This window comes from Xyrauchen texanus, unplaced genomic scaffold (assembly GCF_025860055.1).
Source record: "Xyrauchen texanus isolate HMW12.3.18 unplaced genomic scaffold, RBS_HiC_50CHRs HiC_scaffold_840, whole genome shotgun sequence".
Lineage (NCBI taxonomy): Eukaryota > Metazoa > Chordata > Actinopteri > Cypriniformes > Catostomidae > Xyrauchen > Xyrauchen texanus.
The window spans coordinates 776-17440 of NW_026266842.1; the positions used below are offsets into that span (position 1 = coordinate 776).

Sequence of the window (16665 nt, forward strand, 5' to 3'; positions counted from 1 at the left end):
TAAAAATGAAAATTGTGTCATAATTCACTCACCCTCATGCAGAAGACACAAAAGCAGATGTTTTAATGAATATGGTGAGTGGTCTTGTTAATACAATGGCAGTGGAGAGTGCCTCACTTTAAAACTTAAAATAAAAGTATAAATGTGTAATTTTTCACTGTAAATCTTGACGTCTGTTGTGCATTCATGAGTGCTGTGAGAGATGTTTGTTCACAGCGGCTCGAGTGTTTATGTGAGAACTTATGTTGATGTTAGTGACATTGCAAGTTCTCATGTGACATATAATATATAAGACTCATCATTAAATGTGTTTTATTGCACTGGATGTTGAAATTATGTTTTCAGATTACTAAAAAACACATGAACTAAACTCTGTTTAATTGCTGTTTTAGTGTCATTCATGGAGAATCTCCTGAACCCAGCTGTGTGTCCATGAAGAGTGACCGGTCAATGGATCATCCACTTAACTTCAGTTCAGGAGAGTCTTTGATCAACTACAGAAACAAACAGGATGAGTCAGAGACAACTGCTGGGAAAGTGCCATTGGACTCCATTTTTGTGGTGTGTGAGTGTGTGTGTGTGTGTGTGTGTAGTGCCTGTGTGAGTGAGAGAGAGACTGTATACCTTATAGGCTGTTTTTTTAGCTTCACCCTAATCTTAATACACACACACACACACACACACACACACACACACACACGACGAATTCAACACAACTACAGCACAAATAAAATGAGTGGTGATTCTTGTCCACTGATCCTTCAGTTCTTGTCTGTTACTGAATGAAGTTTGTTGTTTGAATGTTCACTGATTTCAGGAACTTGAGCACAAAATCATCTCTCTGATGAAGAAAGAGCTGAAGAGTATCAAGAGACTACTGATCTCAGATTCCCCAGCATGCTCTGAGAGAGAGGAGGAGGATGATGAAGGTCAGAGCAGAGTCAGAGAGGGGTTTCTGAAGATCACACTGCACGTCCTGAAGAAGATGAAGCTGACAGACCTCGCTAACACACTTCAAACCAGTAAGAGCTCGCACTCACGTCACTATTACATCACGTCACCTTCAGAGGAAACACACAGTGTCTGGATTCACTCAATATTAGTGAAAGAAAATAAACTTCATGTCTAATGACCATTAAACATCAACATCAATTATAATTCCCATTTCTTTCCTCTTTACATCAGAACTGATTTCTGTGCATCAACAAAAACTCAAAACAAAACTAAAAGAGAAATTCCAGAGAATTACTGAAGGAATGTCAAATCAAAGCAGCTCAACACTTGTGAATGAGATCTACACAGAGCTGTACATCACAGAGGGAGGGAGTGCAGAGATCAATAATGAACATGAGGTGAGACAGATTGAGACAGCATCCAGGAGAGCAGAGACACAGGAAACACCAATCAAATGCAATGACATCTTTAAAGCCTTACCTGGACAAGACAAAGCCATCAGAACTGTGCTGACTAAAGGAGTTGCTGGAATTGGGAAAACTGTCTCTGTGCAGAAGTTCATTGTGGACTGGACTGAAGGAAAAGCAAATCAGGATGTTCACTTCATATTTCCACTTCCTTTCAGAGAGCTCAATCTGATGAAGCACACAAATATCAGTTTGATGGATCTTCTTCATCAGTTTTTCACAGATACAAAAGAACTGAGAGAATTGAAAACATTCCTTGATGACTACAAAGTCATTTTCATTTTTGATGGTCTGGATGAGTGTCGACTTCCTCTAGATTTCCAGAACAATGATATTTTGTGTGATGTGACAGAATCGGCCTCAGTGGATGTGCTGCTGACCAACCTCATCAAGGGGAATCTGCTTCCTTCTGCTCTGCTCTGGATCACCTCTCGACCAGCAGCAGCCAATCAGATTCCTCCTGAGTGTGTTGACCAGCTCACAGATGTACTGAGGCTTCAATGACCCTCAGAAGGACGAGTATTTCAGGAAGAGAATAAAAGATGGCGTCTGGCCAACAGAATCATCACACACATGAAATCATCAAGAAGCCTGTACATCATGTGTCACATACCAGTCTTCTGTTGGATTTCAGCCACTGTTCTCCAGAGACTGTTGAGTGAAGCAGAGAGTGCAGAGATCCCCAAGACTCTCACTCAAATGTTCACACACTTCCTGATCTTTCAGAGCAAACTGAAGAGCCAGAAGTATGATGGGAAATGTGAGGTGGATCTTCAGCAGGCTAGAAAGAGGATTCTGTCTCTGGGAAAACTGGCTTTTCAACAGCTGGAAAAAGGGAACCTGATCTTCTATGAGGAGGACCTGAGAGAGTGTGGCATTGATGTCAGAGAAGCGTCAGTGTACTCGGGAGTTTGTACCCAAATCTTCAGAGAGGAGTTTGGACTGCACCTGGGGAAGGTGTTCAGCTTTGTGCATCTGAGCATTCAGGAGTTTCTCGCTGCTTTATTCAAGTTTCTGCAAAACAAGTCAAGAATGAGTGATTTCCTGAAGAGTGAAGTGGACAAGGCCTTACAGAGTGAGAACGGACACCTGGACCTTTTCATTCGATTCCTTCTGGGTCTCTCACTGAAGTCCAATCAGACAATCTTACGAGACCTACTGACACAGACAGGAAGCAGCTCTGACAGCAAACAGGAAATAGTTGAGTACATTAAGATGAAGATCAGGAGAATCCCTCTCCAGAGAAATCCATCAATCTGTTCCACTGTCTGAATGAACTCAATGATCATTCTCTAGTGCAGGAAGTACAAACATACGTGAACAGAAGAGATATCAATCGTCTCTCTGGAGTCCGTCTCTCTCCTGCTCAGTGGTCAGCTCTGGTGTTTGTGTTGCTGAACTCAGAAGAGGAGCTGGATCAGTTTAATCTGAGGAAATATGATCCATCACATGAATGTCTTCTGAGGCTGCTGCCGGTGATCAAAGCATCCAGAAAAGCTGAGTGAGTAATTTAGTGTTTTAAACTCACTTTATTGAAATTAAATAGCAGAGGTTAGATTTTAATGTACTTTTGTTAGATTAAAACAACCCCTTATACTATTTTGATGTTTGTTTGGTTTCATGTGTTACTTTTAATAGTTTTACCTTCATTTTAAACAGACATTGTTGCCAAATAGATTCAAAATGTTTAATGCAAAGTTAATAATCTAGTTTAAAATAACAAAAGCATGTTTTCTACAGTTTTCCACTAAATAAATACAAAACGATACTTTATTTACTTTATACTGATACTTTATCATTTTTATTTATGCTTCCACATACAATAATACACATCAGCCTCATAAATAAATCATTATTTACCTGCATATATTTTTACTAAAACATTTCTTTAATGAACATGATGTGCAAAACCCAGTTAAATATGATACAATACTGAATTATTATCGGGGACTCAGTCAAGTTTATTATTATAATACTGAATAATTATTACTATTATTTTAAGGGTTTGATTGTTTTTTACTTTATTAATTTATTTGTCATATTGTAGCTTCCTTTATTCCTGCAATGTTTATTTTACACAGTTTTTCTGTTTCTGTTTTGATAATCCTTTAATGGATTTTATTAAAAACTATATTAAATTATGTTATACTTTAATATATAAAATTGCATTAAGGTGTGAATAATATAGCGATCAATATTTATTTAGATTGGTAATGAATTATTAGTTTAGACGGCTTTATGTCAAGTGTTTATCTTTGTTGACTGATTTACTGAGGTGACATTATTGTTAAATTAGAAGATTGTACACAGAGGAAAAGAGAATTTGGTGGTAAATATTGTGTTATCATCTGTAGGTAATGTTTTCATCTAAGTGTAATCAATAGATGTTTAACTTCATGCAGCGCTGTGTGATCAGATCCGATCAGAGTTTGACTTGAAGCAGTGCATGTCGGTTAGAAATGTTGTGTGACTTAAGATGGCGTCAGTGCAGCGTCACCGTGATGTATGCCATTAAAGAACCGCGAGAGCAATTCAAGAACAGCCGGCTGGCACTGCCAATGCAGCTTCTCCAGAGTGGCTGCAAGAGCTTTGATGATGTCACAACTTATTCATGATTGGCCAGAATCACAGATGACAATGGTGACGTGTGTTTCATGGGATGCGACACATACTACTTTTACTACTTCAGCTATGTCAGTCTGAGAAAGAATTAAGAGTAGTATGATGGTATGCAATTAACAAGGTGTTAATTATGAAATCTACAGTTCCACTAAACTCTCACTAATTAATGTTTTATAACAGCACATTATTGATCTCATATTATAATATGTTTTTCATAGTAATATCATGTTTATTCCTAAAAACAATTCCAAATTACTAAAAATATGGACTCCTTTATTGGTATCAAAATAATTTGACCTTTTCAAATCAATATTTACATTTCAAACCTGAGTTCTGATTACCACTTCATCTGTAATAAACAAAGCAATCATCGTGGGATCTTCTGTGACTAATATGGGTTCAGCACATGTCGGTGAAGCAGAATGTGTCCGGCTTGACGGCTCCGTTTTCATCTCCTCCTGCTACTACAATTGGTAAATCTTGCAGATCGATAAGGCAAGCTGCAGTTGAAGTTGAACGCACTCAATAATATTCATTAGGTGTATCTCAATCAGCTCTCTTGTTCACTAATCAAAGCATTGTTCAGGGAGTCAGCCATTATTACAGCTGTCCCAGTCGCAAAATCATTCCAGTGCACTGAAACATTCTCTCCCTAAAAATTCTCTAAATGCACCATAAAAACCAGAGAGCATCGTTGATCACTGTGTTCACTTACCAGAAATGTTGTCATGTCTTCTGAAATCTCTCATGTCATTATAGGATGAGCGTAAGTATAAATACATGATGTCAAAGCCTTATTTTCTCTTTAAAAGATTGATAGATTAAATTGACTTCTCAGCTTAATGCCAAGTGTTTTACACGGTGGTCTGAAAAACGGGGCCACAGTGTGAAAGAGAAGCACCTACATTTGCTGCCATTGAAAACAGCTAAACAATTGACTTTTTTGGAGCAAGTTAGTTACGTATGATGATGTCACAGTGACATCATTTTTTGTTTACATTGTTAAAACAGTAAATTATCTGATTAGTGTCTAGATTAGGCTTAAAGAGGCCCTATTATACTTATTGGGACATTACCTTTCCATTAGTGTGTAATATAGCTGTTTGTGCATGTAAAAGGTCTGCAAAGTTACAAAGCACAAATTCCACCCCAAAGGGTGTTACACTCTCGCACCGAAAACACTGCTCCTGAACTGCCTGAAAGACATGGTTTGCAGTCCAGCCATTACTTCTGTGAAATAGCTACGTCGCTATGTGGCACATTTGCCTAATTCACGCCTCAGTGTGCTGCTCAGGCCTACCATCCATTTAAAAATTGTATCCCCTTGCATACTTCACTCTGTCACATGGACTTGGATGTATGTCACTGCTTACGTTGTGCGAGTGTCCAATACCTTTTGTAAGACATGCAATGGGTTTAACTGGAACAACCTAAACCCTTGATTACTTGGAGCGTGTTGCAGGCTGATGTCACTTTGTGGAATTATTTCGTGATTTTTGCACTTGAGAAAAATATTTGGCTTATGTATAAATCATATATGTTTAATTTTATTTCATTAGAATTAATTTTTTGACAGGATTAATCACGATTTGCACAAATTTAAATGTTAACATAACAATGAACAGGCTATAACTGTGTGATAAACAGTTTAAGTATTATGCTGTTAATATATAACTTTAATAAACTGCTTAATTGACCTAACTTCACTTCCATCATACATTATAGTTGTTTTGGGGAAGTTCAAATATGTTTTCGAGACAAAAATTCTTAGACATCAGGGTATTTTTCAGGAATTTGGACCCAAGTGCTGGGATGCTAAACAAAGAGCTTTTATGAAAAAAAAAACAAAATACAAACCAAAAACTCTCACAATAAAATTAATAGAACCAATTTGAAACTAAGAAAATAAACAAAACACCAACTGGAGAAACAGACTAGGAATGACTGACTAACCAAACTCTAACAGTGTTAGAGTTCTAACAGTTAGATGTTAATGATCAGTTAATGATCTAACAGACACAAGAAGGTAGAAGGCACAGTATGTAGAGGGAGAGCACATGAGGAACAAGTGATGACAAACAACGCAACAAGGATCAGATAAGGAGGTGTGGCAAGGTGGAATGAGGAGGCAGCGTAAGTAGAGCACATGGCTGACACAAACACAAACAAAGACATGTGCTCAAAACAAATGCACACATGGACCAAAACAGACAGAACTCCAGAACAAAACGAGTTGGGCAGTCCAGACTGGGTCTTGACAGTAAAAGAGCTTCAAAAAATGAGCAAACGACTATGAGCAATCAAACACAGTGGCCATATATTTTTTCTTTGTACCCAACAGCTGTGCTGAGAAGCCTTCACTAAAACATATAGATTAACACACTGTTATCTTGTCATTTCGCTCAGTTTGATGGGCTGCAATCTGACAGAGCAAAGTTGTTCAGCACTGGCCTCAGTTCTCAGCTCAAACTCCTCAAGTCTGAGAGAGCTGGATCTCAGTAATAATGACCTGCAGGATTCAGGAGTGAAGCTGCTCTCTGATGCACTGAAGAGTCCTCACTCTACACTGGAAATACTGAGGTTTGTGTTTGCAGATTTATTAGTACGTACAGCCACCACCATTGTGTCCTTGAGCAAGGCACTTAACTCCAGGTTGCTCGGGGATTGTCCCTGTAATAAGGGCTCTGTAAGTCAGCTTTGGATAAAAGCGTCTGCCAAATGCATAAATGTAAATGTACATTGGAATATACTGATATGAATATATTGTGGTTCATAGCTGTGACAATGAAACAATAAATGGCTCAGTGACTGTCACAACCCTTCATATCAAACTGTAGAGCATTCACTCTGGTATTACCATTTGTTTTATAAAACTGTTTTTTATCATTGTTTCTTTATTTGTTTTAGATTTGCAGCTTGTAGAGTCACTGGTCTGTGCTGTGAAAGTTTGTCTTCATTTCTACAATCATCAAAATCCCTGAGAGAGCTGGACCTGAGTAACAATGACCTGCAGGATTCAGGAGTGAAGCTGCTCTCTGATGCACTGAAGAGTCCTCACTGTATACTGGAAATACTGAGGTTTGTGTTTGCAGATTTATTAGTACATTGGAATATACAATATGAATATATTGTGGTTCATAGCTGTGACAATGAAACAATAAATGGCTCAGTGATTGTCACAACCCTTCATATCAAACTGTAGAGCATTCACTCTGTTATTACCATTTGTTATATAAAACTGCTCTTTATCATTGTTTCTTTATTTGTTTTAGATTTGCAGCTTGTAGATTCACTGATCAGTGCTGTGAAAGTTTGTCTTCATTTCTACAATCATCAAAATCCCTTAGAGAGCTGGACCTGAGTAACAATGACCTGCAGGATTCAGGAGTGAAGCTGCTCTCTGATGCACTGAAGAGTCCTCACTGTATACTGGAAATACTGAGGTTTGTCTTTGCAGATTCATTAGTACATTGGAAGATACAATATGAATATATTGTGGTACATAGCTGTGGTTACTGTGTACCATTGGTTGACCAATATGGGGTTTTTAATGGCCGATATCGATATCCAGAGAGCAGGGTGGCCAATAGACCAATACAAGGCCGACATATCACACGATGGCATGTAACAACAAAACAAACCGTGACTAGTCGTGTACATGTCTCATATGCTTCACGTGCAGGCAGGTGATTTTTGTCGCCAAATGGGGAAATTTATCGGCCAATGCCGATAATTAAATATGTCAGAATACCATTGGATTTATCGGCCTTGGCGATGTAACGATCGCCAACTACTGGGTACTTGTGGATGGGCTCCCTCTGCTGAGTCTGTTTCCTCTCAAGTGAATCAAGTTATTCTGATTGTGACATCACAGTTCAAAATTATCACAACATTAATTTATGTCCAGCTCTTTAGAAAACTTCGGTAACACTTTAGAATAAGGTTCCTTGGTTAATGAATAACTACACAGGAACCAATGTGTAACACAATATTAACAATTTAGTAACTACTATTAACTAACAAGAAGCTCTGATTAATGAATTAGTAAGTAATAGCACACAGATGAAAGTGGTAGTTCACTATTAACTAATGAATAACTAATATTTTTGAAAGCTTCCCAGAGAACTACTGAAAAAGTTTCATAATTCATGCAAAACTAATCAATAACTAATGCAGGACAAATGACTAGCACCACATTAACATTTTAACTGCTACTGTAAACGAATACACAACGTTGTTTACATTATCAATATGTAATAGCATAGCAGACTTATGATTTGGGAAAGCTGTCAATAATTAGCTTATGCTGTCTCCTATAACTTTTTATCAACTGAATAATTTTAATGCAGTCCTTACTTGTCCTGTGGCCAATTTTCTGGCATTCCTCTGGACTGGCATTGAATCACTAGAGTCATGGTGACTACTGGAACATATTGAGTCATCAGCCATCCAAATACCATATACAGTTATTTAATTATTTAACCTACCTCTCAAAAAATATGTTTTTATGTATGTCTCCTAGCTCATATATACATATATGTGTGTGTGTGTGTGTGTGTGTGTGAATATCTTGTGAATGAATAGAAGATTCTATACTTTAGGATTAGCTTTTCATTAGTAACTACTGTAATAATCATGGTAACTAACTAGTGATGACTCATGTGTTACTGCATACTTCTATGGGAATTACCATCTAAAACTTCACCAAAAACCTCAAAAGCTTAAAATGACTTCAGTGTTTGCTTGCACATGATATTTATTCATCATGACTGGAAAAACTGCTGATTTTAACAAGACGCATGGAACAAGCAACAGCTAAAGTGGCAGTGTGTAGCCACTGGGCCATATTTATGATGACTGACTTTAAACAGTAGTCATGTAACATGAAACAGTAAAAGTGACTGTGTGTAGCCACTGGGCTAGAACATGCATGGAATGGTATTTATCATACAAAGAAACACACATACACATGCATAAACAGATTATTTTTGTCTCGCACAAAAGTCTATAAGCAAGCCAACGTTCTTTTTGTTTTCAATGGTGCTTTGCACTGGCTCCTGTCTGCATAATTCTCTGCACCGCTCTGCAAAATCAGACAGTTTCTGTCCTCTTTGGAAGGTGTCTCGCAAATTTTTGTAGGCCTCTTTGTCACAAGCTTCGAGCTCCGCAATTGCAGCAGTATCAGCAATGGTCTTTCTATCCATGCCACATTTGAAGTATGCCTGGGTGTTTGTTGTCCCACCTTTCAAATAGTCCAAGACCTTGTTGTACCTCTTGATGGCTTGCTCTGGAAGAAAGACTGACAAAGAACAGAGAATAATCCATTAGTGTGTTATGCTAATGGTATGTATATTTTATAAATGAATGGAAGTTGGAAGTCTGCTACAGGGAATTACAGCCTAAAGATCTTTGCTGTGTTTGGTGGTTGTAGGTTGAAGGCTCTAGGAGGAGTTTCTCTTGGAAAATTAAAGTCTCAGAAGAAGAAGAACCATAATAATAATCATTTTAAAGTGCCCCTATTATGCTATTTTACAGATTGCTAAATTGGTTTTGGAGGTTAGGTTTACATGCATCCAAGTTCAAAAAACACTGTAATTTTCATTGCAGTATTATCTCTCTTCTCATAAATGATTCGGTCTCTCTAAACCCCTCTTTTCTGAGAGCCTACTCTGCTCTAATGGGTCAGATGGCCCAGTCTGCTGTGATCGACAGCGCATATCAGAAATTACATTCCATTACACAGTAACGATGGCATCAGTTTAACGGTTTCAATTCAAGTCCTTTGCAATTTTGACAAATGAATACAATCAACACTAACTTCATAATTTTTCCAAACAAGTCTTACTGTAAATATGTGCCAAAAAATTACATTCTGTCATTATTTACTCACCCTCATGTTGTTCCAAACCTGTAATACTTTGTGTTCATCTTCAGACCACAAATTAAGATATTTTTAATGAAGTCTGACAGCTTTCTGATCTCTCCATTGACAGCTACACAACTACCACTTTCAAGGCCCAGAAAGGTAGTAAAGACTAGGGCTGCCCCATAATATTCAACTAATCGTTAGTCGACTAAAAGAGGATTAGTCAACTAAAAATGTTATTAGTTGGTTAGTTACCGAAAAAAAATTACTTGTGGTGAAGTCACGCAGTCCGTGAGGGACAGATTGTTCATGGCGGGTGCTTGTGGTATTTACAATATGTCAGGCAGGAAATCCAAATCAGTGGTTTAACCTCAATTTATGAAGCCACACGAGTGCTTAGTGTGTGTTGTATTTACAACATAGTTTACCACTTTATTTACAAAATATGAATCTTGAACACGTGTTTACACAACGTCTGCTCTTGCATCAATACAACATGTATGCGTTGTGGTGCTCTCATGAACGCACGCTGGAGATTAATATTTTGTAAATGTAGTAGATTATGTTCATAAATTGAGGTTAAACCAGTAGAGACACATGGATTACTTTAATCATGTCTTTACCACCTTTCTTGAAAATGCTAGTTGTGTAAGCTGTCAATGGAGGGACAGAAAGCTTTTAGATTTCATTACAAATATCTTAATTTGTGTTCTGGAGATGGAGATTTTGGAATGACACGGGGACGAGTATTGACAGAATTGTATTTGTGGGTGAACTGACCCTTAATAAATGGTTGCACAGTAAACATAAATAATAGATATGTACTAAAAACTCTGGCCACACTGGGCTGAAACTGTGCACCTGCTTTTTCACCATGTCAAATAGTCTGTTATCTGATCTGTTTAAGTAGTGTTTTCTGTTTGTATTGTTGGCAAAGGAAAAGGCAGAAATTTCAAAACATCTCTAATACTTAATGTTATAGATGCAAGAAATGAATTAAGCACAAGTATAATTACAGTAAATGAATATGGGGAAGCAAAGGAAAACCCCAGCTTCTTTAAGATTAACTTTAAGAATAGTTCCCTGAAACAAATGAAACATTAAATAGCAACAACCTTGCTCCAGCCGAAGACTGCAAAAGGCATTCTGCAGGCACAGGTTCAAGCGTTAACGTCTCCGTTTCCTTCATTTGTTGGACAAATCTGTGGAATTTTGCTGCTTCTTAAATGATCCCTCAAACAGGAATGAAACCATAGACTCCGTCAGACCAATTGCAACAGTCTCTCCATCCACATCATTGTCTATAATATAAAAGAGATAATGAAATGTACAATTGAATTACCCATCAATTAGAGCCATGCACTAAACCAGTGTTTTGAGGCTGAAACACTGCACCACTGCCTGTGAGGTAAAGTACACACACAAAAATAGTAACCTGTGGGGAACACTTTACAGAGCTAACAAATCAATTCTGCAATAAAATAAAGATTCAAATAATAAAACATGAAACATACATGAACACAGAAGTAACAAACAGCTGAATTTAATAATTGCAGTGGCATAATTCTAAACAGAAGTCCAAATGGCCATCAGTGATTTAACAGGACACAGCTGTGGCATCACTGTTATTTTTGTTAGTGGATAATGTGAATAAAAACCTAACTATAATTTAAAAAAATAAGTATTTGTATTTATTTTGGATGATGAAGAGGACTTTTAAAATCGAAAAGTATTTTTTATATCAATTATTATTCTTTTTTATATCATCAAGTGTGTTTGTAACAATGCAATAAATATTCGTAGCGCTTTATGTCCATTTTACTTTAATTAGTAATCACTTGATTTTGCGTTTGATGGCCGTGTATAATCTGAGTCGGAGCGTTGCGTTGGGGAAGTCTCGTGCGGCCTAACAAAATGTCGCAATCCCAACGGCAGGACATTTTTGGACTCAAAATGTAAAAACTGAGATAACCATTAATTACAATGGCTAGCCGTGCAAATATATAGTGTTTGCCACAGATTATTATTTTTTTTTTAAAATACGGTATGAAAGTTTATAGTCTATGGATAAAGGCCGTTGTCACAAAACACAGCAATATCATAAACTAATGCTGTTATGAATGAGGCTGGAGTGAAGACAGACGAGGAGGTGCGGATCCAAACGCAGTTTTAACTTTTATTTAACTGAACAAACAAATAAACAAAGGAAAACCCATGATGGGGAAATAAACATAAACATAAACATAAACATAAACAAAGAACTCGGGCAAGGAACACAGACCAGGAATAGCACGATGACAACATCAAACATCATTCACTAACATTCAATCAACGATCGACAGGGGAATGGAGAACAAACAGGGTTTAAATACACTGGAGACATGATGAAGACAAACTACAATCAGGTGAGCACAATGACACAGGGCTGGCAGTGATTAGGGCCGGGGATCCTGGGAAGTGTAGTTTAGACAAGACTAGTGACAAAGAACACAGGGCAGACAGCGGGAACGTGACAAATGCACAGTGAGGAACAAACGACTGAAGAAAAATGTGTTTGAAGAAATAATGTTTCATTGTGGCTGGATTTCTGCAGGTGTCAAATGAAAAGTGATGCAATGAGAGTATTGCATTTATACATTGTTCCTCTATAGACTTATTCACATCTTTGATTTTTATGGGAATTACAGTGAGGCTGTGAGAGATAGACGTTCAGACTCTTCAATGGGTTATACGGTCATTTAAAGTGTTTTAGCTACTTTTTTAAAGTTTGTATGATTGTTTACCTTTTCTGCACATTATGGATAAAAGATAGTTATAAACAAATTCTTTCAAAGACAGAAAACTAAGCTTTCACTAAATTTACACTTGCATTCATATTCTAATTTCTTGAAGATGTGACACGATGTGAACACAGAGATATGTGATGCTCACTGGTTTTTATGGTGCATTCTGGGATTTTTGGGGAGTGACTGTTTTAGTGCACTGGAACAATTTTTTGATTAGAACAATCCAGGACGACTCCCTGACCAGTGTGCTGACTAATGATCTAAAGCTGATTGAGATGCACCATATGAGTTCAGTCTCAGTGCACTTCACAGGTACCAGCGGCCTGATATATATATATATATATGTTATGTTACGTACACACAAAATTTACCTTTTAATTATTATTATTTTTTTTTTATAATCTTGCCGTAAATATGTGCACACTGTCTGGACACTCTTGACTGTGCACTCGCACTCTTATACTGGTGTGTGTGAATTGGTGACTCCAACTGTTCAAGTAATGAACTCATCAGACTGAATATTGCAGATGATACACAGCTCTACATATCGTTCCAACCTGATGATCCAACTGTCTCAAATCATATCTCTTACATCCTCGGGCGTATCTCTTTATGCTGTCTCCCTGTGTGTTTTTTTTTTTTTTTGGTTTTGTTTTCCATCTGCCTTTCATGACAGGTTAAAATGCCACCAGGTGTCAGATATGATCAGTTCCCTGTTAGGATTGGCTGACAAGAGGATACATTCTGGGTGGAACCAACACATAAAGAGAGAGACAATGAGAGGCAGACAGTTTGTAGGCTGTCTCTGAGAGGTGTTCCTTTCTCCTGCCCCAGATTGTGTACATTCTTAATACTTTGCTCACAACACTAAACAGAGTACACTTTATGAGCATTGCATAGACTCTCATTTTTTGTTTTGTATTGTTACATTTTTCATTTACTTGCTTTGTTTATCATTTTATGGAAGCCATATGGAGGTGGGTAATATTTATTTTCTATTTAACCTTATTTCTCCTGTTTCTACCTAACAAGGGAGTCCGGGTTGAAATGTGTTGCTTATTTGTGTTTATTGCCAAGGCAGGAGAATTATAAAATCTGTCCTTGTTGCACCTTTCCATCCCTAGGCTGGGGAGGGTGTAACATATCTCTGCCTGCCTTTTGGAGATCTCTGCCTGAATGAAGGAACACCACCTTCATCTCAACCTGGCCAAGACCAAACTCATTGATGGAACTTGTGATCCTAGCAAACCCATCTGTTACTGTTCATCTGTGCTCCACTACTGTGAGACCTATCAGGACAGCTGAAACCTGAGAATAGTAATTGATGAACGGCTACATTTTAGTACTCGCATCTCATCAACTGCCTGGTCTTGAAGGTTTGTGCTTTATTACATCAGAAAAATCAGACCTTTCCTGTCTGAATATGCTGCACAGTCCCTGGTACAAGCTCTGGTTATTTCAAGATTGGACTTCTGCAGTGTTCTGTTGGCCAGCCTTCCAGCTAGTGCTATCAAGCCACCGCAGATGGTCCTGAATGCGGTGAAACGTCTGTTATTCAAGCAACCAAAGAGGGCTATCATCATACCCCTCTTGGTCTTACTCCACTGGCTATGCATAAAATTCAAAGCTTTGAATTTGGCCCTCAGGACAACCAGTGGAACAGCACCCTCTTACACCTTGTGGACCCATCACAACGAGGCACTTCACATTCATTCGCTTTCTCTGTCCCCTGGTGGTGGAATGAGCTTTCAACCACCTGCCGTTCTGCTGAAACCATTTCAACATTCAAGAAAAAGCTGAAAACATATCTATTCTGTGAGCACTTAACCTGTCCTAAATAATGGCACTTACTATTTAAGAAATCTTTAAAAAATCCTTATCTGTCTCTTTCTTCTGTGCTAGTTTCTGTACTATTATAGCAACACTTAGAACTTGGCAGTGTGATCCTGCAGGTACAGTTTACTTTTATATGACAAAGTGTTTATGTTCCTCATTTGTAAGTCACTTTGGATAAAAGGGTCTGCTTAATGACTAAATGTAAATGTAGTTTGTCTGACTTTTTATGTGTGTGTTTGTGGATTTTCTTACTGTTGATGTGTGTGTTTTTAGATTATCTGACTGTTGAATGAACATTAATTTATATAGCGCTTTTCTGACACTATAATCAAAGCGTTTTACACAGTGAACAGGGGACTCTCCTCAACCTCCACTAGTGTGCGCATCCACATGGATGATGCGACGGCAGATATAGTGCACCAGTATGCTCACCCCACACCAGCTATTGGTGGAGAGGAGAGAGTTATAGAGCCAATTAGTGGCTGGGGATTATTAGGAGGCCATGATTGAGAAGGGCCAATGGGGGAATTTAGCCAGGACACTAGGGTTATACCCCTACTCTTTACGAGAAGTGCTCTAGGATGTTTTTAATAACCACAGAGAGTCAGGACCTGATTTTAACATCTCATCCAAAGGACAGTGTCTTTTACAGTATAATGTCCCTTCACTATACTGGGGCATTAAGACCCACACAGACCCCCTGCTGGCCTCCCTAATATCTCTTCCAGTCGCACACTTAGTCTTCCCCAGGAGGTCTCTCATCCAGATACTGACCAGGCTCAACCTTGCTTAGCTTCAGTGGCAACCAGTCTTGAGCTACAGTTTAATATGGCTGCTGGTAAATGTTGATGTTTGTTTGTTGGTTATCTGACTGTTGATGTGTGTTTGTAGATTATTTGACTGGTTATATGCACGTTTTTAGATTATCTGACTGTTATGTTTGTGTGTTTGTAGATTATCTGGCTGTATGGTTACAGAGGAAGGCTGTTGTTCTGTGGCATCAGCTCTGAGATCAAATCTCTCACGCCTGAAAGAGCTGGATCTGAGCTACAATCACCCAGGAGAATCAGGAGTCAAGCTGCTCTCTGAAAGACTCAACGATCCAAACTGCACACTGGACAAACTTAAGTATGTTGAGCTGTAAAACCCTGTTTATACCCATATTAACCCCTTAAACCCAGGCCCTAATTGGTCTTGAATTTATTGAATGGTCAGTGAATTCACTGAAACAGCACCTGTATTTATTCCTTTTAAAAAATGGAAATCCTTAACAAATACACACAGAAGACATATATTTTTAGTGTTTCATTAGAATGAGGACATTTTTGTAATCATTACATTTTATATAGAATATTATTTTTACTAATTTTAGGAAAACAATTCAAAAGAACAATCTTTAAGCATCTGTCACTTAACCCTTTCACACTTACTGGTGCATATTTGTGATGGTTTATGACTGGCACCATTAGAGTAGCGTCACACATTTGTGTTTCTGCAGCAGTCAGTGCTGTCAGATTCAAATTGGTTTTCATACCAACACTAAACTGCACTGCCCAAGTGCCTGTAATTCATATTCACACAAACTGATACTCGTACAGTCTTTTCAAGCACATGGTATGATTATTTTATGACATAGACATCCAAATGGTCACAAAATTACTACTATAAAAGTTTACAGCTCGTATACAAACAGTCAACACAAAATTGGGATCAATGTTCCTCGCTGCCATGTCTGTTTACATTAGGTGATCATTCTGTTGTCAATCACAAGTAACTCAAACAGCAACTCAATAGTCTTTTCAAGCACACAGTACGCTCATTGAAACAGACAGCCAAATTGTCGCAAAACATCACGATAACGGACAACAGCTCACCTATATGCAGTTAACACAACAGGGAAATTCAATCATTCCAGTCCAGCCATATTTGTTTACATTAGGTGACAATGTGTTTGCACACACACACACACACACACACACACACACACACACACACACACACACACACACACACATATATGTTGGTACTCGTTTCATAATGAGGATTCTCCATAGACATAATGATTTTTATACTGTACAAACTATCCCTGATAGCACACATACATCAACCAGACGTCTATTTGATGTGTGTTTAC

General features: G+C 38.0%; 1 protein-coding gene across 1 annotated transcript; it reads left to right on the plus strand.

Moving 5' to 3' along the window:
* The first annotated feature begins 2453 nt into the window (after positions 1–2453).
* Positions 2454–15912, plus strand: LOC127642795 (NACHT, LRR and PYD domains-containing protein 14-like). The gene is made up of 6 exons (XM_052125282.1): positions 2454–2538; positions 2637–2922; positions 6450–6623; positions 6951–7121; positions 7316–7486; positions 15486–15912. Exons 1-6 carry the CDS (start codon positions 2454–2456, stop codon positions 15673–15675), a joined length of 1077 nt encoding a protein of 358 aa, XP_051981242.1. The 3' UTR covers positions 15676–15912.
* Positions 15913–16665: the final 753 nt, after the last annotated feature.

Excerpts from the sequence above, each read along its gene's own strand:
- LOC127642795 (XM_052125282.1), top strand. The coding sequence starts at position 2,454 with ATGAGTGATTTCCTGAAGAGTGAAGTGGACAAGGCCTTACAGAGTGAG. Across the intron at positions 2,923-6,449 it reads AAAGCATCCAGAAAAGCTGA|TTTGATGGGCTGCAATCTGA; the intron begins GTGAGTAATTTA and ends CATTTCGCTCAG. Across the intron at positions 6,624-6,950 it reads TCTACACTGGAAATACTGAG|ATTTGCAGCTTGTAGAGTCA; the intron begins GTTTGTGTTTGC and ends TATTTGTTTTAG.